Source organism: Pithys albifrons, chromosome 5 (assembly GCF_047495875.1).
Source record: "Pithys albifrons albifrons isolate INPA30051 chromosome 5, PitAlb_v1, whole genome shotgun sequence".
Taxonomy (NCBI): Eukaryota; Metazoa; Chordata; class Aves; order Passeriformes; family Thamnophilidae; genus Pithys; species Pithys albifrons.
This window is the reverse complement of record NC_092462.1, coordinates 72,136,715-72,159,691: the sequence shown is the minus strand read 5'-3', so window position 1 is coordinate 72,159,691 and position 22,977 is coordinate 72,136,715. Positions and strand designations below refer to the sequence as shown.

The 22,977-nt window shown below is 37.0% G+C and overlaps 1 protein-coding gene across 5 annotated transcripts in view; it reads left to right on the top strand.

Annotated features, from left to right (window-relative positions):
* The window catches only part of CTNNA2 (catenin alpha 2), a 511,524-nt gene extending 489,107 nt beyond the window's left edge, over positions 1-22,417 (top strand). For 4 of the 5 annotated variants that reach the window (XM_071557036.1, XM_071557037.1, XM_071557039.1 and 1 more), the window contains one exon: positions 21,266-22,417. In XM_071557036.1, coding sequence (XP_071413137.1) covers positions 21,266-21,553 — 288 coding nt within the window. In that variant the 3' untranslated portion in view covers positions 21,554-22,417. Of the gene's footprint in view, positions 1-17,414; positions 17,457-21,265 lie in introns of those variants that run through there. The other variant, XM_071557038.1, reaches the window with a different exon arrangement.
* Positions 22,418-22,977: the final 560 nt, after the last annotated feature.

The window sequence follows — 22,977 nt, the reverse complement described above, 5'->3', positions numbered from 1 at the left end:
TATTCAACTAGCTCCTGTCACCGGCTTTGGAAGAAATCAAAGAAATGAAAAATACAGGGCGATGTTTCACCTGGGCAGCTTGGGCTGGAGATACGTTCAAGTAACCTCTGCATACGTGTTTGAATGTACACAGATATATTGATACTGGAGAGGGTGAAATAAAGCCACAGCAAAGGTACTCGGTTCCAAAACACATGGCTGTAAGAAGCATGTGATACTTACACAGGTTCTGATAAACCTTTATCTGGAACAAAGTTTTTTGAGCTGTTGTATCGGTGACTGATACAGGAGTCTCCAACTCCTGCAGGCACAGAATGTTGTCAATACACTGTCCAAGAAAAGGGACTACCTGATGATGTGGAAACATAAAAATTCATCATCCTGACAATGAGTCAATTTACTACTCCTAGAGGATAAAGACACCAGGGAGTTGTGCAGGTTAATCAAAATAAGTGCTGATAAAATCCCTCTTGGTCATATATTCATTATATACAAGGTATTTTATGGAAGCAACGTCTTAGGGCTTTCTGAAAGTTAAAACAGTGAAGAATTCCTAATTATCCTCAGAAACATCTCAAAGATAAATAGAAAAAAAAGACATAAATAAATGTGTGAAATACCCCTCCCAAATATTTGACAATAGTAAAGATTTAATTCATTATATGTAAATTAACTATTGCTTCCCAGTTAAGGTAGTGTGGACCAGGAACCAGAGGATTTATACAACTGGCATCCTGGGAGGGATTCAGGCCCTAAGCAGATCTAATGCTGGCAATCAACTCATTTCAAGTCAAAAGTTGGACAAGAGTCCTCCAGAGGTCCCTTAAGGTGACATTTGTACAGTGTTTTGATTCAGCCAAGGGAAGGATCCCACAGGATCTTATTTTTCTGTTGGTGAATTCACAGAGTTTTGCCTTTATCATTGTTGGGTTGAATAGTACATATCCTGAGCTTTGTGCATCTGTGCAATCATAGCTATGATCCACATGTAAATTAGTGCAGAAGGCTTATTGAAAGGTTAATTTATTTTTATTAGTGTTTGGGTGTTTCCTCAAAGCAGCTGGGTGAAGGGGGATTGGTGTCAGGCAGAGTTTACTCTATGTAAGCTAAAATGGATGAATGAAGCTTAAGACATAACTGAACAATTCAACAAGAAATTAATTTTTGTGCAATTATCTCAGTTCTTCTGAAGCTCCAATTTATTTTTTTTTATATAAGGCTATTTTCAGGTCTGAGAAAATATCTCATTGTATATAAATGTTTATGTAAACACGGATACACATAAATATGAAACAGTATATCCTGCATAAATGGAAAGATGTTATCTGTAATTGAATTTGCAAAGCAAAGTCACACTGCACTTGTCTTCATTAGAATATATTCATGGAGACAAGAAGCACCCACACCAGCTATATGTCTACAATCAGTAAGTTAAAATTCAGACAGGTCAGATTTTATCCTTATTAAGAAGCATTTTAGGAACATGCTCTTGTGCTTTATCAGGTGACAAATATTCATGAATTTCTGAAGGTTACATTTACTGAAATTTCTCATTAGAAGTGTTTTCTGCAAAGAAAGGCATTTCTGATGCCAAATAATCCATGTAATTCCATAAGAACAAAGCAAGGTTTCAAGACTAAAGCTTGAAATATGATCATAGAAAAAAATTAGAGAATTGAAGGAAATACTATTGTATATGCTTCATTACATATCACATCTGCTTTAAAAATAGTAACAACTCCAAAATTCAAAGCTCACCTGCTACTGTCTAAGTTCAGCTTGTTTTCCTATTCCAGGCCACACTGAATGAGCTGGGAAGAAAATGGGAATATTGTGGCTTTTTGATACCCTGTAATAATTAGCAAGGCTCAAAGACCATTCTAACACACCCTAAAATACAATCCTAAAGGATTATTCCTGCAAAAATTACTATAAAGAAAGAGAAAACTGCAGTGCTTTCTCATGTTCCCATTTTTTCTATTACTGCCTTTAAAAGAGATGGTTTGGGACCAAACATCACCATTTTGTATTAAAAAAGAATTCCTTTCCCCTGGGGCATTCTCAGTTGGCCTCCCTAATGCAAAGTACAGATTTGGTAATAGGTACATCTTGAGGCTTTAAATAAAAATCAAGTTGTTTTTTTTCCTTTCTCCTGGAATTAAGGAGAACTGAATTTACCTAATGACAGATTTGCACACAATAGGAGATTTTGGATTGTGTTTCTTATGCAGAAGTACATCTTGTAGTTCTTGCAGTTTTTTAATTCCTTGAGTTGAATAGCAGTGAGACTAAATCTCACTTCCAGAAGAACTGTCAGGTGGTGCTTTTGCAGATATTAAAAGAATAACAGCTTCGGTTCAGACTCATCAGTTCCTTTGACTTTAATTATTGTTCTTGACAAGCTGAGTTGCAGATGAGTAACACACATACAGAAACACTCACAGGCAAGAAGACATACCCTGAAGGGAAAACATCAACAGGTTTTCCCAGCCTGAGCAAATTTCAACTGCAAATACTGAACAGAACATTTTACAACAGTGTTCAATAAAACTCACAATGGGGATGTGTTTCCATTAAATGTGAGAGGTCATAATAGCCTTTAGGAGGAGAACAAACTGAGGGAGGAAGGTTAAAAGTTACCTTCTATCTTTAACCTGTGAATATTTTCTTCCACACTTGGGATATATTATTATTACAATTATTATTTATGTACCTCCTAGAAGCAAGGGAAGAATATTTCTGTTATTATATCATTAATCTTACATAACTGATAAGCAGTTGCATCAACAAAAGGGCTTATTTTGTATAATGTATTTAAGACATTGATATGAAGTCTAAGTGAAAAACTAACCAGTACCAGAAAAATTAATTCTAACCTCTTACTGTTAGATATTCTCAAATGCTCTCTTTGAACATCAATTCTTTCAGATTCTGACTAATATCATCAAAATACCCTGTGAACTGGGTTACCAGGTAGGTAATGGTATCTCTAGAGCCTGAGATGAAGCATACAAGTAGTGTGTCCTAAATCTCATCAAAGGCCAAATTAGAACTCTGTAAAACTGGATTAGAACATCAATATTTGAGCCAAAAGACACAGAAACATTTTCATCTCTCTTTTTATACCTGCAACTAGGTTCAACATTTCCCTTGTCAAAAAGTTAGAGAAGTTACAGCTTTACTCCATGTCAGGTAGGATGTTACATATTTCATTATTTCTTAACTGTGACATATAATGTACAAAAAGGATTTTTCCACTTACCCATCAGACTGATCCACTACAGCAACTGGACAACTTTGGGTCAGAGGTGTGTCTGTGTTAAGCTGTCAGACTTTAATGATATGTGTCACCTTGGCATTTTCACATGGCTTTTTCAAGCTCTTCTTTCAGTTTCTTAAAATATATCCCCTTTTGCCTTCTGGGTAATCCCAGTCTCTGTACTGCTTGGTTGGAGCATGGTTGGTGCTCCTCAGCTTCTCACAGCTGTGCTGTGCTCAAACTTTATAGACAGGAGCTGCTGGTACCTGTGTGGTGCCTGCCCTTTGCCATCATTTGTTCATCTTTTTAAGCAAGCAAGAAAGCACACTGGGATCTTATTCCAACAGATCTTTGAGGTCAGACTGATTTCCAGTGCCTGGGTGCAAATGATTAAATCAATTATTTGACCTGCATTTGCATAGTGTTCTTATGATCTTAGGCTTAAGTTACATCCCTTAAGAAAATATTTGATATCAAAGTCTTCATTTACTGTCTCTTTGTATTTCCATGCATTCATTTAATTACTCTGAGTTGTATTCCTTAGAACATTTGGAAGATTTCTGTCCTTTCTTGAATATATATACATTTTTGAAATGTTTTCATAAGATATTCTTTCACAGCTTTTGCTCATTAAAGTGTTCTAGTAGGTGAGTAATGTGTTCTAGTGTATGTTCACAACTCAGTCCTAACTTGGCCCTTAATTTTCTCTTTGTAAACTACAGATATCATACTAAGAAGGTCAAAACAAGATTTTAGATATAAGCAGAGATATCCCTAAAGTACCATCTTGGGTATTATCTGCTACCTAATCTATTGAATTGTTTATGTCACATTATCATGATGGAATCTTCCATATTTCTCCATGTTCTTGGTCTTGTGTTGTCATTGCAGAATATCCTTGGCCGTACTCAGTCTTTAATTGAGCTACTTCCATATGTTTTTATTCCAATAAAAGACAATTTAACTCTTACTCTCTCTCAAGTCTCTCTTTCAGAGATCTTAGAACTGTTATTACAAGCATAATATTTCTAAGGTAGTCTCCTCTGAACATCCTTCTCTTTATCAGAATGAGCAACGTTGCTTAGACTTCCTTAGACTCTGGTGGTCACAGGAGTTCAAATATATTCCTACTTTATTTGGCGAAAACAACTGTGGTGCAGTAGTCAAGCCATAGGTTACCTAAGTTATGAATTAACTGAATGCTACTTGGTACTTTTTACCATAAAAGTCTTTAAAAATTCGATTTTTCTTTTTTATTTAGCAGGCCATAAGGCATAAAAATAAGGAGTTGATGCAATACAGGGCACTAGAGGTGGTTTTCCTCCTCTCTACCTTCATACACGCAAATAGCTTGTAATCAAGATGATGCATAGACATATCAGGGAGACGTGTGTTTAATTCAATTATGAACAGCACTATCATCACGGAGCAATTCTTAGCTGCAGCCTAGTTTTGCATTGTGTTCCTGGAGTTCCATAGCATCTCTAAGTCACAATAACTCTTCGTTTCGCCAACTGGGCACCCATTTGTTGAGTTTTTAAATCCCCAAATATACTGGTTTAAAGTAGCATCTGCTGATCCTGTAGGATTAACATTATGATAGAAGTTTTGAAGGGTAGGAAGAAAAAGACTTCTATTGTTAAGCAAAGTGACTGGAACTAGATATGATTCACACAATTTCTTTTTTCAATAGAAGCAAAGGAGAGAAAAACAAAGAACACACAGGCAGAGCAGGGAATGCACATTAATCATTATTAAGACAGAAAAACTAATCATGATTAGATTACAATGGATCCTTGTAGCATCAAAAGGGGAAAACATCAATATTATCTCTGTGTGCTTATAATCCACAGTCTTAAAAGAGGTTTAGGAGCATTCATTTTTCTTCTTCAGAAAGGCAGGGTCTTATGTTAGCACTCTTTACTCACATTGAATAGTCCCCCCTTCTCTATGCAGTTTTATTAAATGGAGTTAGGTTTAGCAGCATATACGATTTTTTCAATTTTATTGTACAGCTACGTTATCAAGAAAATCCCAGTGGATAATTTAAGCAATTATGTTTACTCTTGAACCTGTTTTTCCCAAATTTGGACGATAAAAATTGCATTTACAATAAATTAGAATCAATATCCCATTTTAAGCCCTCCACTTGCAGTGTTGGGGTGTTGTTTGAAAAAGATGTGCCTCAGCCTGTAAGGCTCTCACTGCCTGAAAATGCACATCTTTGGAAACATCACCTCTTTGCAATTTGGCTGATATTTTTGTGGAACTTTAAAGTGTGCTCTGTAAATAAATGTATGCCCATAATTTTTATCCTTCCCTCACTTGTTCTTTCAGCACAGTTTGTCAGCTCTCATTTTCAATGCAAGACAACCATATTTCTTTCCTGACCTCCTTCAAATAGGAGTGCATAGAGGGTATAAAGAGAGCCAACCCTTTGGCTTACTCTACCCAAGGGTCATCCCAGAGGTCTGCATTGGTTGTTTATTTGGCAAGGGAGGACACAGGTGTAATTCCAGTTGTAGTCACTAGAATTTTAGCTGCTTGCACTGGTGTGTTTGTTTTTGTGCAGTTTGTCTGTACAAAACCACACATAAAACAGTGTCACTTAGAAGCCTATGCACTAAATTCCCACCCAATCCGATGTCATTTCGCACTTGATGGGGATAGAGCTTTCTGTCCTCTTGGTTTTCATCTAAAGGTGTCCCAAATTGTCCCCTGTCCCAATGAGCAAACCCTGTAGGGCTTTGCAGGCTTAAGCTGTGCTGTGGGAACAAGTGAGAGGAACCAGCCAGCGGGGTCACTCATCGTGGAGGAGTCCCTGTCTCCTTGGCCAAGCACAGCTCCTTCAGCACACGCTCCCCTCTCTCCTCACCTCTACTCTACGGCGCAGTATTTCTCTTGCTCTCTCTCTCACTATCTCTTTTCTGTATCTCTCGGAAATCAGACTGGAGTTCAGAGCACTTTCACTACCTTTTATGAGGTAGAGTGTGATGTCATAGATGGGGGCAGGGCTAGTCAACTTTCCACCCACCCACCCACCTGTGCTGAGGGAGCTACGCTTGAGACGGGAAGCGGTGACTCCTCAACGGTGAGTAACCTCCTGTCTCATCTATGTCTTTACAGCTCTGGGGGTGGAGGGAAAAGATATGGCAACAGGGGATTTTTTTGATAGCTTCTTTTTTTTTTAACTAACCACAGGACTCACGGAATTAATTGCATGTGTTGTCTTAGTCACCTGAGAAAAAGCGTTTCCTTGCTGCCCTGAAGTCCCAGAGTTGACATCATCTGCAAAGCAATGATCATTTCTCCCTGCAGAGACAAGCCATTTACTGATGGTTAAGCTGATCCTTCAGTGTTTAACTTACCTTGTGAAAAGGCAGGCCCTCGTCCCCTTGAACGCAATTGCTAAACTTCCATTAATTTAATTACAGGATTTAATTACAGTGCTGGGCCATAATTTTTCTAAAGTCCTTTATGATTAAAGACAGATGGTTTTATTTATATATTTAACATTACTAACTGGATAATGGCTGTTTATATGGGACAATTTTTTTTCCTATATTCTCTGTTACTGTTCTAATTCACTTTATCCAGAATATTTAATAAAGCTGTGTGTTGACAATAGGCCAGTTATAAGACTTATTTTGTAGATGAAATAAAATGCACAGGTAAATTGTGATAGACTTAAAATTAAGCAGGAAACCCCAGGAGATGTAACTGAGATTTAAACTTTGAAATTATAAATCAAAGCATTTAATTTCTTTTTTGTGATAAGAACTTGAGATGGGCAGGGATGCTGGTAACTGATTGTCTTTATGCTTTTCTTGTGTCACTACCTAAACATTACTATTTTCCTTTAAAGCATTGTCTTGTTACATAAGTCCCTGGGCCCCAAGTATTATTGCTTCACTGTTTTAATATCCCTCAGCATTTTAAAAAAGACAAGATGGACTACGAAGATCTTCCTTTCTTGTTCTGCCTCTTGGGTATCTATTAAGGCTGTCAAGATGTCAGAGCTCTCATACTAAAAGGCAGAAGAAGGATCATATGAAGATTTTGGACCCTGGGGATACTGCAGATCTTGTTGTTCATGTTCCCTTAAAGCTCTTTACCAGCTTCATGTGGGGTCTTGTCATATCTCAGTGAGAGGCACTAAAAGGCAGCAGCATAACTCGATAAATCAGAGTGGAATCACAGCCCTTTCAGCAGAGGTGGTCCATGGTTTGATTGATGAAGTACTTCTGTTTCCAGGTGACTAGGTGGCTTTGAGCAATTGGGTAAGGATGCAGACCATTCCATCTTCTGGCCAGTGGCATGTTTTGGGAATTGGTCCGGAGTGATGGATAGATATTCCTTCCTGATGACTCAGGGATGCTCTTTGTATCAATGCATTGGAGATCTGGATGAAATTCTGGGAGGATGAGAGTCTTGTTTACAAAGCTACCTCCAAAAACTTTCACTAATGATTGTTTCCCTTCCTGTCAGAGAGAAAAATAAGGACAAAGAATATAAAAATGCCTCCCTGACAGGTGGTAGCTTTTCTGGCTTTGAATAACGTGCACAAGAAGTTTTATTACTGTTTATTCCTGTAGTGAACCAAACACTGAAATCTCCAAATCTTCCTTTGCAAAGCCACAAACTTGTCTGGCAAATTGAGCTTCCCCAGCAAACTTTAATCTTTTCAGTTGGAAAGGAAAAGCAGGTTAGTCAATCTCTAATGTTTCACTGGGAAAACTTTATGGGAATTGCTGCTCTTAAAGATGATTTGAAGTTTGTTCTGTTCAGAGGCAAGTGCTTAGAGGTAAAATTTCATTTAGAGCCTAAGCACATCCTTTGCTGATGAGTTTTATCAAATTGTCTTAGCACATAATTAGCATATTATTCTTGCATAATGCAGGAGACTTTAGTTTTTGCACAGAATTGATAAAACATAAGGACCAACTGTACAGTGCCCCAGTCCCACTTCAATGATACAAAACCATTTTGGTGCCATGGAGAGGGAAACTCTTTTTAGAAGAGGTGTAAGGATTGGGCAGAGCAAATCAGCATTGATGTCATTCAGTAATTATGGTTAACTAGAGATAGTGATCAGCACTGGATTACTTTCAACCCAGAGAAATTTGCACTCTACATTTGTCCTGTAAAATGAGGAAATTAGCAGTTGGCTGACTTCTGTATGGCAGGGAGTTTGTAGAGGGAATGTTATTCAAAATTACATAAACTCCTGCAGTAATTAACCTGGAATCCGTCTGTGCCAATTCTAATAGCAAATTTTTACCCATGCAACCCCAGGATGTGAGGTTGCCTGAGTAGCTTAACACTGGGAGAATAAATAGCCTTCTTTTGCATTTACTGAGATAATTCCCATGTTTAATTATTTTACTGGCAGCTATGATTAAAAAAAAAAATTAAAGTGTCTGCAGTGTACAGATTCCTACATTTTACAGCTTAGTCTTAAATATGTATTCAGTCAATTACAATGGTTTTTTAATATTATTTACATGTACATAAATGAAATTAAAATATTTTAAGTCCTGTATTTCAGCTAATTTTATGTAGTGTTTAATATGAAAACTTAAAGCAAAATATGGGAGCAACTTTTTCCAATATATGCAAATTTAAATTAATTAAATCTTCATAAGTTGTCAGCAAACCGAAAGTTACTTTGTAGTATGGTATTCTTAAAAAGTCATTGCTTTATATTTGCAAGCACATTGTACATAACTGTCTTGAAACAAAACCAGTAACTGGCATATTTATACCTACCATTTAAGGAGGTCAGTGCTAGAATTACAGATTTGTTCCTCAGTCCTGCTGGCAAAGGGTGAGCAATAGTTTAATGATGTATGATCATCCATAGGGATCAAACATTTTCTCAGTATGATGAAGCTGTCCATGTAAAATTCCCAAATTTTCTCTATTTCCCAGGCTGATTTCTCTTACAAGTTGAATTAAAACTTTGTGGGTTGGTTCTTACCTTCTTTTTCTATAAGAGAAGTGAGGGAGAGCTGTGAAATGCTCCATCTGTTCCTAAACCATGTCAGCTGGCAGAGAGCTGCTTATCACCCTGCCCTCTCCCACTGCAGTTTTGGGCTGGTTTAACACCATTGACTCAAAATGAATTACTGTGGATTTCATCTTGTTTCAGCAAAAGAAGTCACAATGGTAGTGCACAACATTCTAGAGGACTCCTCATGTTGATTTAAATTGCAATCCTTTTAAGCTTTGACCTCAGCTCATTTGAATTGTCAACACAAATGCTCCACAGCACTTGAACTGAGAGCAGTGGATGGAGGAAACCAGGACCGCCTTAACACCCCAGGCTTTCTCATCCTGGGATAGTTGCACCTCAAAGACATTAAATATGGTTCTGTTCAGTCTCAATCCTTTGGATTTTTATCAGTCCCATCTGAGTGTCTCAAAGCAAACACACCTGTAGAACTGAAAATAAAAGCAAACATTGTCATTATTTCCTTTCTACAAATAATACTGAGCCATGCTCGAGGCAGAAAAGGTCTATAGAATCATGGTGAGTTTCAATCACTACATTCTCCCTTAAGACACCTAATTTTCAACACCAGTGTTCCTGTGTCTTCCATTCTATATTCCAGTTTCCACTCTTGATGACCAAATCAAAATTAAAATTAAATCAAAAAGAAATAATAAAAAACCCAAACAAAACCCAGGAGAAAGACTTCATCCTAGTTAAGTATGGTTTGAAAAAGAAATATTGCAGTAACAGTGGGAGGGTACCACACTCAAGCTGTGCAAGAGATGAGAGTAGGTCTATAGTGTAATGAAAACTAATTATTTTATTAGTCATAGAGATTTAATTGTATTATTACTATCATCTCCACTGTCATGCTATGTGGAGAGGGATTCATCTAGTCAAGTGTGAACATCTGCATCTGAGATGTTCACTCCAGGCTTCCTGTTTGGGGAACTCAAGAGCCATTTCTAAGGAGCAGATATTGTTATTTCAGGTATACACTGACAACTAGTTAGGACAGTAATATCTTTAAAAAAGTACAGGCATGGGCAGGTGAATTAAACTGTGTTCAGGCAAGTAGAGAGACAGCGAATTCAGCTTTGGGGTTCTTTTCAGAGCATATATTGATATATAAGTGATGTCACCTTTCTGTGAACTTAGCTGCTACAGAAAGGAATTTATTTTTTTCTAGACAGAAATATTGAATTTTTTTAAAGGAGCATTTATCCAAATAAAGTAGCTGTTCTGAGATTCCAGTCTCATTCATTTCTCTATGGTGAAGATATTGATTTTTTTTTTACACTCTTTCACACTTTTGGGGACCAAAAGAGAAAAGCTAAGGTAAACAATCTCAAAAATATTCATTGTTTGAATTCTTGGACTATTGGAACAAATCCAAGTTTTGCAGATGTTGAGCATCTCTGCCCAGATTCACTGTATTTTCTTTAGGACTTTAATGCAATTTAGAATCTCTAAAGATAATTTAAATAGTGAGGTGCTTTGGCCCATCTCCATAGAAAATGAACCTGTGAAAGACCTCAAGTGCTCCATGGTTCCTGGTCTTCTTCTCCAAGCACAAAAAGAGTCTGGAATCTTTTGGTCCAGCAGCTGAATTTAGGTGGGATAAGTACAGGATAAGACTACATTTATAGAAATGGAAACTGAAAACCTTGCCTTGGTCACTGAACACATCAAATCAATGACTTTTGTGAACAGCCCTAGTTTTCCTAGAGAAATTGTTCAGTTGCAGGCATCTGAAAAAATTGACAGCAGCCATTTACAGTTCTTGTGTCATGACTAATATTTAAAGACAATTTTTCCCAAGCCAACTAAGTGCAGTCAAGTCTATAGATAATCATAACTAATGTACAATATTTAAATAAGAACTTTATAAGAAAAGAGCCACTGAAAATGCTTTTTCATTTCACCATTCTTCTAAATAACAGCCAAGTTTATACTTTCATCCCCTTTACATAAATTCTGGGTTAGAGGGAAGATTTGAAGATACAGTTGAATCAATTTGGATTTGTGTAGTCATAGTGGTACTGACGTGAAAAGCACAGAAACCATTTGGATTATTTGAATCACTGAGAGTACAAGTACTTCTGTATTTGTTGCTCAGGGAAAATGCCATCTAAAGTACTGAACTGCCAAAGAAAACAGATTCCAGGTAAATTAGGGTTCCCTAACACAAGTATTTTCTGAAGAGAGTACTACAGGATTTAACTTGAGTGAGCCATTAAAAAATTGTCAATAATTGGTGATATTTTCTCCTCCCTTTCTACAGTTACTCAGTTTTTTCCCTTTGGATGACATGTGCTCTTATAGGGAAAATGAGATCCCAAACATCATCTCCACAGCTCCCTTAGATACTTTTGCATATATACAGAAGAAAAGGCTAAGGGGAGATGTTGTCCACCACTACCAAAGAGGAGGCTCTAGATTCAGACTTGTCAGATGTGCATAGTCAGAGGGACAGGAAAAGGGGCTACAAACGAAGTTTTAACGTGGGAAATATCAAGTAGATATAACGTAAAAAATTTCAACTTGAAGATAGTGAAATTCAAGTTCAGAGTGGAGGTCTCTAGTCCAGAGATGTGGGAGAAACATGTCCTTGGAACTCTTCTGAATTTGAGCAAAATCTGGAACAACCTCATGCTTTGAAAAGGGCAATGAACTAGATGACCTCAAAAGGTTCTTTTCATCCTAAATGGATATTTGCATAATAAAACATGAGTAATAAAAATGAGCCTTTAGAATTCAGAGCAAGGTTTTACTCATTCCAATGTATTCTCCCTTTGCTTGTTCTTTCCTCGTGAGTTACAACAGCCTTTACAAATGTTTCTATTCATTCTGCTTTCATTTGCTTGCAGTAATTCCAGTAATTCTTACCTGTTTTGATGGAGTTTAATGGCATTTAGTGTTAGCTAAAGTTAAAAATGTAATGAACAAATGCATTTACAGATTGTGTATTCAGTAATTGACCAGGGAAAAAATGCCTTCTAGTAAGGATGACTGTTATTTAACCATTGATTGAGTTGGTCAAACAAGTAGAACAGTTTATTCTGAATCATTTATTTGGTATAAAATGATAGAATTTCCATTACAAATGATTAGCTGTATGTGATTAAGCCAACTCAGTCAGTGCTAGGACTTTTCAGAAAAGCTGAAAAAAAACGTCTTCCCTTGAAGGCTGTTGTGGAAATTGGATTTTGTTTTTTATTTCATTATGTACTGTGGTAAAGTCCTGGAAAGCACTCAGGGAATCAAACAGAGAAAGGAATGTCTTTACTTATTGGGTTGAGCAGCAGTGGAAAGACCTTCAACTCTAAGGAAGTGAAAGCCTTTGAGTACCTCAGAAGTGATCAGTGTCTTGAATAACCAAACCCTTTATCTGCTTCTACAAGATGTAAATACACATGAACCACTGTGGGAAAAAGTTAGGAAGCAAGGAACAGTTGTCCTGGCACTGTCTTCCATTCTAGAGGATTTTGTTTTATTCATCTGGTCTGTTTGATGCAGTTTCCAAGCCCTCTGCTGAGAACAGCCAGCTCTGCCTGTAGAGCAGTCACGCTCCAAATGTCTCTGTGCTGACCTGGGCAAGCACAGCTGCAGAGATAAGAAGGTACCTGAAGGAGCAGATTTGCCTTAAAACGTTGCAAACCCTCAAAGCTGAAGATGTGGGCATAAATCACATACAGACACCACTCTGACACTTGTACAAATTAAAAAATAATTTGGGAAAATAGCACATTTCTCAGCATTGCAGTCTGAAATCCTGCATTGTGCTGCCTTTGTTTCTGCTTTCATTGTGAGGAGGAATAGCAGGAGATAACACATTCTTGTCTAAAGCATGAAGTGTTTCTCTGTTTTATTGATTTTTTTTGTATCCAAACTCTCCTACATTTTATCACTGAGCACAATTTCCAGCCAACCAGACATGATTTGGACCCTTTTCAGGTAAGACTGTAAGAAAGACATGTTTTTTCTTGTTATGATACCTGTTCTCTAGATAAGGAACAAAAGATTTGCTTCTCAAATTCAGTTTGAAAGGGCACTAGATTATTTGGGGCTTTTAAAATTTATTTCTGTCTTCAAATCACAAGCAAATGAGAACTCAAGTCAGGAGGAAAAGATCAGTAGCACAGACTGTTAGTTATCCTGTATCCCTGCTTAATTTGGCTTTGCCTCTCCTGTCAAAGAGAATTTGGACTTTTTCTTTGTTGCAGACATTTATCTTCTCGAATATTAGGTGGGAGCCTCTCTTTAAATCAGTCATACAAAATTCTGGATCCTGTTAATATCCAAGAATTCAGATCAAACCATTCTGTGTAGCAGAATGGTTTGAGAGTCGTAAACGTGATTGTACCGGTTTTGCATCAAGTAGAATTGGAACTGTGATGGCCATCAGACAGTCACATTGTTGTCTGTCCCATCCCATCATAGGCATCATCCTCCAGACATCAGTTGTGTGCAGAATGAGGCAGGTTTGGAACCATCTTTCTCGTGTTTCTCAGTTGTAGGCTGATGTGGAAAGTGAAATATGAAATCCTGTTCCCATCTCCAAAACTCCTTTAATTTCAGTGACTGAGGATTTCTTCCTTGTCCTGTAGAGTTCTTCCAGATGTTTTGGCATTCAGACTGATGTCAAATACCCTTTTTCAGTAGCAGATTCTGAGAGATTAAAGATGGTGTTGTAGCATGAAAAAAACGAATAAGCCAATTGAATTTAAAAAGATTCAATATTCTTTTTAGCAATATGTATAATTGCTTGTCCTTACAGTGGTTTTGATGTATGGTATGAATTGGACTGCTTTGGCATCTTTTTCCTCTTGTGAAATGGCAGATAAAGAGCAGAAAAAGAAAAATAACTGGTCCTGACAGATTTTTTATTAGGGGTCAAAATATTTTCCACCATTAAATTCTGAAAGGAATGCAACAAGATATTAATTAAATATTAAATACTGAGGAAATAAGCTACATTATATTTGGTAACTAAAAGAAAAATTGTAACTTTTCCTTTATAGCAGTAATATTGCAGAAGTTATTTATGAATTGGAAATGCATTTAATGAATAAGAAAAAATCATATCTATCAAAAATTTGAAAATGTATTTTTCACCTCTAGGACCTGCCAGGCTGGAGAGAAGTCAATAATAATTATATTTCACACAAAGAATTAGATAACATTAACTTTTAGGTGTTTCTAATTGTCTTTTTTGTCATTTCACCACTTCAGTTGTTAAAATATGAACTTTCATATTGAATGTTCTTCTCAAAGCAAGTGAATTGAGATATAATTTTATCTTTTATCCTTTTTGGTTTAAAATAAGCTAGAATAAGTAAAGCAACTGTAGAAATGCCTCTCTGTTATGTCTGTTTATGTTTTATTGGGAATGCCAGTATGTGGAGTATTTTTATCTGCTTCTGCTTTTCCAAATTTGCCATAAAGCAGTTGGTGATGTGTTTTAAAATGTAAACAGTCCATGGAAGACCAAAGATACCCCTGGTTCTTGCTGTCCTGCCATGCTCTCTGCTGTCCTAGGAGGTGGCAGCCTTTGTTAAGTACAGCCAAATGGGCCTGGGAATCCCTCAGGCTCCTTACCTGTAATTGAAAAAATGCAGATGAGGATGGTTATTCAGGGGATTGGCCACCTAGAAAACACAGCTATGCCCAGAATGTATTAAATATTCATCATCTATAAAGGAATAAGTTAATTGCAGTCAAATGTGAAAATAAATAGCTAAGTAACGAGGAGTATAAAGCGATTTCCTCTGTGCAGTTATGATACATTTTAAACATCTTGTGACATTACATTCCAAATAATTACCTTTTTTTTTTTTTTTTTGGAGAGAGCTTTTGGAATATATAGGATGGTTTTCGCACAAAGGACTGTATCTAGCAAAAACCTTATGTGCATTTGCGAGTGACTGACTAAAATAGAGCCTCAGCCATTGCATAGTAGTGCTGATAAATAGCAGATGTCTCCCAGCAGAGGGATGAGAGCATCTGAATAGCAAATAGGCCATTGGCTGTCACTAATAGTGGCATGTTTTATGCATGGCAGGTGCCACAGAAATGTAAGACATAAGTAGTATGAATAAGATCTTTTTCTTATATACATCTTACATAGAAATGAATTTACTATCAAGCACAGCTGAGAGGAAAATGTTCTGTTGCATAAGAAATACAGTCTGAGGAAATTACATTCCTGATTTACCATCCGGATTCGTAATTGCTTCATGTAACTTTATTTGGTCTAGAGACTGTTAACTGGCTTTTGGTTTGTGGTAACAGCAACTGTACCTGTCCTTGAAAGTGGGAACTTCCTTTGGAAAGGAGGAGAAGCAAGGAATGCACCCAGAATTCACAGACAAGAGCTTGGCAGTGCCTAAGTCACCTTCTAAAGCAACACAAATCAAGCCTTAACCAAGAGTATTTCAGGGGTCACAGGTTCTTCTTCAACATGTTAAATAAATGGCAATTAATACTCCCAGTCTGTACAGAGCAAACCAGACTAAACTGTGATTATTAATAAATCCCAATGCTAATTTTTTGCATTCATGCATTTCAAGGTCAATATGGGCTGTTGTTATCATCTGAGCTGTCTTCCTACATAACTGATGCACAGGCTTCCTGAATTGATGTGCATTAAAAATGTCCAATAGTTAATACATATTAAGCAAAACCATCCAATATTGATTTCACAATTTCAAGAAATAGAATCAATCTTTCATGAGTTCTTGTATATAATTAATATCACTGCTATATAAAAAAATCAGCTAATTAATAACTAATATAACTCGCTTCACCTTTTAGCCATTAAGTTTTGTTTTATCTTTGTCTACTCTATGAAACTCTAAGCTTTCTGTTACAATGTACCTGCTGGTTTTCAATTCATTTTTTAGTCATTCTCTTTATGACTGGGAAAAACAGAGCTGGCTGAGTATTTCCCATAAATGATGTTTTTAGTTCTTGAGTTTATTTAAATTATTTTCAGTTCCTCAGTATTGTTCTTGCACTGGGAAGAGGAGTCAATATTCCATACCTGTGAACGGATGATAAAGTGAATATGGTAATTGAACCTATTTCAGCATATCCCTCCTTTTGGTATACTCAAGGAATGATTACCTGGGATCCTGCATGGAATAAAATTCCCTGTGGGATGAGTAGGTATCATCTGTTACAGAGTAGGCCAAAAAAAATCTAGATTTGTGACTTTTTAGCAGCTGATTGGTATCAGTCACTTCCCTTCTGTATGACTCACCACTTTCCCAATTCTTATATTTTCCACAAATTTCACCAAATAAGTGACTTTTTCCCCAAGATTTCAACAGAAATGTTCATACTGGGAAGCTGCCAAATGGTTTCTCCAAGACCCCAGTCCCAAAGTCGCTCCTGAGCACTGATCTTTTTGTGTTGTGTGTACACACTTGCGGGAAGCAGCTCTTGGAGAATTTGGAATCATCCTGTGTGTGCCTTGTTAGTTTTGTATCAACTGAGTTTTTAATCAAACTGTCATGTAGGACCAACCAAAATGCCTTTCAAAGGTCCAATTATATCCACAGCATTATTTTAAGCAATTCAAAGTTTAATCACATGGAAGTACGACGTAGGTTACTTTGGAAATGTTTTAACCCACACAACCCTTTGGTTGCCATTTCTTTCTTTCCTCCCTTTATTTATGAAGCCTGTCACAGACATCACATTATTTTATTTGGGAGTGCTGCCAGCTGAACTGGCCTATAATTTCCCAGGTCATTTTGTTTGCTCTGCTCCAATATTTCAAGAATAGGAACTATCTGCAATTCTTCTGATGTCTTTTCCCACTTTTGAAGGTTTATTAAAATCAGCAGTAATGATATAAAAAATTCTTCAACCAGCTCCTTTAAAACTACCTATATTACAAACTTGCTTACTTGAAATGTATATTTTTTCTGTATTTTCCTTTTTGTGAATATTTGTGATTATAAATATGAAGATAGCTCTGGAAGTTAGATATATTCCCTTCTAAAAACTAAAATATATTTTTCTCCATTACAATGGTGTCACAGTGTGGGGAGAAAATATCTTTTCATTGATGTACTCTTAAAAATTTCCAACTTTATTCTCTAACATTTCTTCAACTATTCTGGTATTGTAATTGCTGGTTATTTCACTCAGATTATGTGTACATGTAAAAGAAGCAAGAAATCTTGATTGTCACAAGATTCTGGAGAATTCTGCAAATAGTGCAAGAAAAACACTGCAGAGGTTACAAGCAGCTCAAAAACTCCTCTAAACCTTAAGGATTTCTTGAGGGGGGAAAGATTCCCAGGAATTATCTTCTTGGCAGGTATTATTCTTTCCTGTTCCAGAGTTCTACCCTTGCATTCACTAATTGCAAAGTTAGCTTGTAGCAAAATCTTTTTTATTGTTATTATTTTTTACTTAATGATTCATGCCTTTCCAGAGTAAGGGACCCTGAAGGGAACTTACAGGAAATGAGGAAGGAGACATTTTACAAGTGGATGGAGTGACAGGACAAGGGGGAACAGCTTCAAACTGAGAGTAGGTTTAGATTAGATATTAAGAAGAAATTCCTGGCTGGGAGGGTGGGCAGGCCCTGGCACAGGTTGCCCAGAGAAGCTGTGGCTGCCCCATCCCTGGGAGTGTCCAAGGCCAGGTTGGATGGGGCTTGGAGCACCCTGGGCTGGTGGAAGGTGTCCCTGCGTGCAGCAGAGTGGGACTGGATGGTCTTTAAGGTCCCTTCCAACAAAGCCATCCTATGATTCTACAATTCCATGGCAGTTTTAACCTGGATAAATAATATGGACTTGGTGATCTTGGAGTTCTTTTCCAGCCCTAATGATTTTATGGTTCTAAGTGACCAGCTCCAGTGTGGTGATCCTTAGGTTGTTTATGAATTTTATATTTCCCTCAGCATTCACTGTCCTTAGAGTTTTGTGGGCCAAAAACCTAAATTTGTCTTTTTTGTTTAAGAGGGCTTTTTCCTAAAAGGAGGGAAATATATTTGTAAAGATGTCTAAGTTGCAGAACAGTATTACTTTGGGTAGCAAATCAAAGGCTCAGTTAGCTGTTGGGACCAAAATCCCTTGTTGCATCCATAATTCTCTGGGCATTGCCTGAGAGTGAAGGTTGCCTTCTGTACAATACAATTATTTCCTAATGATACTTCTATTCGAAATGTCAATTTTCCTTCTTGTGTTTTTTTATTATTAACATTATCCTTTTGGAAAAATGCCTATGTTTCTCTGCCCAGATTTTGTAAGGAATTAATGCACTGAGGTCTTGACTCACTGCTGCCTCTCTCCAGTTTTATGCCTGTGTAGCTCTGCAAAGCACAGCTTAAAGCTGGAGGAACACTGGAGTGGTGTGGTAAGATCTAAGTGTTAATTGGAATGCTGTTCATTCAGTTTAATTCTCCTTTACTGAGCCATAATACAGGCAAGGAGCTGGAGGCAATAAGAAAATCACTGGAAGTGCTTAGGTGGCCAAATTGGATGCATGGGATGGCTACCAGCAGATTTTGGAGAACACTCATAGCCTAATGCTGTGATGGGGGTTTTATGTCTCTTTTCTGATTCCAAGACTTGAAAGTGTTTTACAATATAAATGGATATTAAGGTCAAAGGCTAACTGTCTGCATCTTAAAATGTGATTAATTTTGGTGAAAACAGGGAGCTCTTATCTACTATAACAGCAGATTGAAACTGAAGGTGATTAAAATGGCATCAAAATGATGTGGTTTCCTAAAAGACATCATTGCAGTCTGCATCTGATCTTGAAGAAGTACAAGCTGCTGCTCACTCTTATCAATATACTCCATAAAATTACTAATGTGTTCAAAGATGTGGCTTGAACCCTGTGTATGGTTTTAAGCATCTAATTTATGTGCCCTCTTATTTTAAAATGCTTCCTTTAATCTTTCTGTTCCCTAATGTGTGTGAAACAGCTACCAGAATGCTTTTCATGATGGAAAATATGAAGCCACTGGAAACCTGCAACAACCAGAATTCATTCAGGAATGTGCAGTACAGGCTTCAGTTCATCCCCACTGATTGGAAGTAAATGCTGTTGGATGGTATCACTTTATATTCAATATCAATCCACCAGCGTTTCAAAAAGAATCGTTTAACAATGAATAATGCTTGATTGTAGATCTCTGCAGTAAATTAGAATATCCTAATTTAATAGAATGTGATCTGTTATTTGCCAGCAAACATACAGATTGCCTTATAAATCATGCAGCAGTGTGCTTATAGAATAACACTGTACTGGATTATATTTCATTACTCCCCATTGAACAGTCATGTTTCTGCCATGTAATGTAATTTCCCCTCTTTTAACTTGGTTTCTTTTACTAACAGAAATACAAATTAGTCTTGAGGAAAAAATATTTACTGGGGGCAGGCAATTAACTGTGCATTTCAGTACGTGAATATCATTAAAATGCTCTTTTTGTTTTTCACATCACTGTTTGCAGTATTTATATGTTTAATGAATCATAATGAGTTTAAGGCCAGAGCAGAGGAAATAAAAAATAGCAGGTAAGTATAGAATAATGTTGTTCCAGACACAGGCTTTCTGTAGGGTCTGTTCCTGTCCACATCACTCACTGACACTTCAGGAGATTTCTCATGCACTCTTCTGTTAATGACTCAAAATACTTGAGGTGAAATATAGTATGGTTTTTGTTGTTGCCTTCTGACTGTTTATCCTGTTTGCCTTGCTTAGCATTTATAATACAGAATCATATGCTCCCAAAAGAGGGAGCAGGAAAGGTTTGGAGTGACATAGGCCATTTACACTAATTAAAAATAGCTAAAAGCTTACCGAATGTGTGGGGTGAAATTAAAGTGTTAATATTACATCCAAAGAAATTCCTACAGTCTGGAAAAGACTTCTAAATACTTGAAACAGTTTCCATGGTATAACTGAAAGGTTTATAACTGGTATGGTATGGTGTATAACTGGAAGGCTTCATCCCAAAAATGTGTATCCCACTCTTTCAGTATTTTAGGAAAGGGATAATTGAACATCCTAAATAGTAGCCTGGGTTGCTACAGTACTTGAGAGCTTATTTTTAGGACCTACTATTTTCAGGACATCCACTTGGATTTGACAAGTATTAAATTCACCTTGTGGAACATTGAGACATTGCCTTGGAAGTCCCATTAGATGCTTTAAAATCCTTTTGAAAATGTTGGCCAGGGATATGTACTTCATTTCAGTGTGTGCTGGAAGCTGGTTGACTGGAAGGCCCAGTGTTTTGAAGTTCAACAACAAGTTCCTCAGGGCTCTCACACCCCGAGGACTTGGGAACCTCAGGCAGACTCGTGCATGGGAGAAGCACAAAGGTATATGTAAAAAAAGCCTGGTAATCTTGAAGTGAGAGTCCTCATGACCAGAAGTAACTCAGATGTTACAGGAGCTGCAAGAACCTTTGGATAACTGTTTCATCTTTTTCTTTCTGTAGGGGTTTCAGAACCTGCTTTCATCTTTTCAGATGGGACTCTCTAACAAGCTCAGCGCTGGCCTCACTCTATTCCCATAGACATCACTGGGAGGGTTATACTGGGCTTAATAGGAATAATTAGAACAAGCCAGAACACTTGGGAAAAATCCCTGTTGACCTGTTTTGCATTTTTTTGACATGTAGCGGTAAATTGTAAAAGTTTTAAGTGAGTAGTAGCATTTTTTTCTGTGAAAAAAGAGGCAACTTCTTCAATCGTAGAAAAAGAATCAACACCATCAAGCAGCAGACAACACAAGTGTTTTTCCTTTGAATTATCAAAAAATTGTTATGTGAGGTACTACAGTTACTGTTCAGTGCGTTTGTGTTGGCTACAACAAGCTAATTCAGAGGGAGAGGATTTATTTTATCTTTAAGGAGATCTGGAAGAATCCAGACTTCAGTCGGGAAATGGTCCAGTGATCCAGTCATGGAATAACACTGATGTATTTTATTTTTGAATAACCTTGCTATATTTCATTTTCTTTTCTGTTTGTAGCTGGACAGTGCCACTTCTCTCATCCAGGCAGCTAAAAATCTGATGAACGCTGTGGTCCTTACAGTGAAAGCATCTTATGTGGCTTCTACTAAATATCAGAAGGTCTATGGTACTGCTGCAGTGAACTCACCAGTTGTATCTTGGAAGATGAAGGCTCCTGAGAAGAAACCTCTAGTAAAGAGAGAAAAACCAGAAGAATATCAGACACGAGTGAGAAGAGGGTCCCAGAAGAAACATATTTCCCCTGTACAGGCCTTAAGTGAATTTAAAGCTATGGATTCATTCTAAACCACTAAGCTTTACCAGGAGGGTTTTGTATTTTTTTGTATGCATACCTGCCGACTTGTGTGCGTCTGGCATGGGGTGGGGGGCAGCAGGGACAATTTGCATGCGACCTGAGACTCTATTCATAAAGTTACTAACTTTCTGCAATGCCAAAATTTAGGGCATTGCCCTCTGATGTTAAATGGACTTACACCGAGCTTCCTTTTTAAACTAAACTATAGAGTTGAATTGGCCAAAGAATTTGCATCACGGGGGTACGTGTGGATTAAATAATAAATTCAAGTCTAAACCCCAGAATTTTTATGCATGCAAGAAACATTAGGTTGGCAGGTATATTAAGTGAAAAAAAAAAGGAATTGTAATGGTAGACCATAAAGCTTGTATTGCTTCTGTTGCAGTGCAAAAATGTACTAGCCAATATGCTTCAATGTGTGGCCCAATAATGAAATGATATAACTTTTAAGTCATCTTCATTATAGTATGTGAATTTTTAAAACAGGTTCAAACTAATTCATCTTAAAAATGCTTCTTTTAAACCAGATTTTGTTCTTTATATTCTAGTAGTGTTATGATTGCTCACATTTCAATTAATCCCATTAATATGACCAGAGGTTTACTTTTGCCAATTGAATTCCTTATGGTGGAGTATGAAGCACAATATGGTGATTGACATTGCCTTTTATATTATGATTATTATCTGATTATTATAATATTAGTAATAGAAGACCTGGTGGTGGAATGTTTAGAGACAGGGGAACTGACAGTGTGAGAATTTAGAGGCAAATATGTAGGTGTAGCTTGGATTACAGGTATCTGACATACCATTGTAACCACTAACTCAATAAACTCATTTAACCTTGGAATCCTCAACAAGCCTCGTCTCCTTTAATGCAAGGTCTCTCCTGCCTCACAGTTAATGTACACAGGGATTAATTCTGCCTGGTGCTTCCTTTTTTCCTCCTTCTTTTTATTTTTTTATTGTGATTTTTCTCATTTTTTAAAAACAAAAATAAGCCAAACATGGTCAGTGGGTCAGAGACAGATTGAAGCCTGGATATATATGAGACAGAGGTGTGGTGTGGGATGAAATTATTTGTTTAAATAGAACCATTTAGATCCAACATAAAGATAATTCAATTTATTAAGCTTGTAAGAACCTTCAGAAACTTGGAAATCATCTACAGTGCCACAGTTCATAGACCTGTATAAAGCCCACTGTGCAAATATCCACTTTTATTCTCTTCTAACACCAACAGTTGGCTCAACTACAGATATTGTATTAGTATTCTAAAGAAAAAATCCTGGTATATTTATAAAAGGAAAACAGTAAGCATCTATTAATTTTTCTTATAATTAAATACAAGAGAACGCTCATGACCTCATGAGGGATTTGAAACACTGTGATAAACCACGAGTGACGTGTGTAA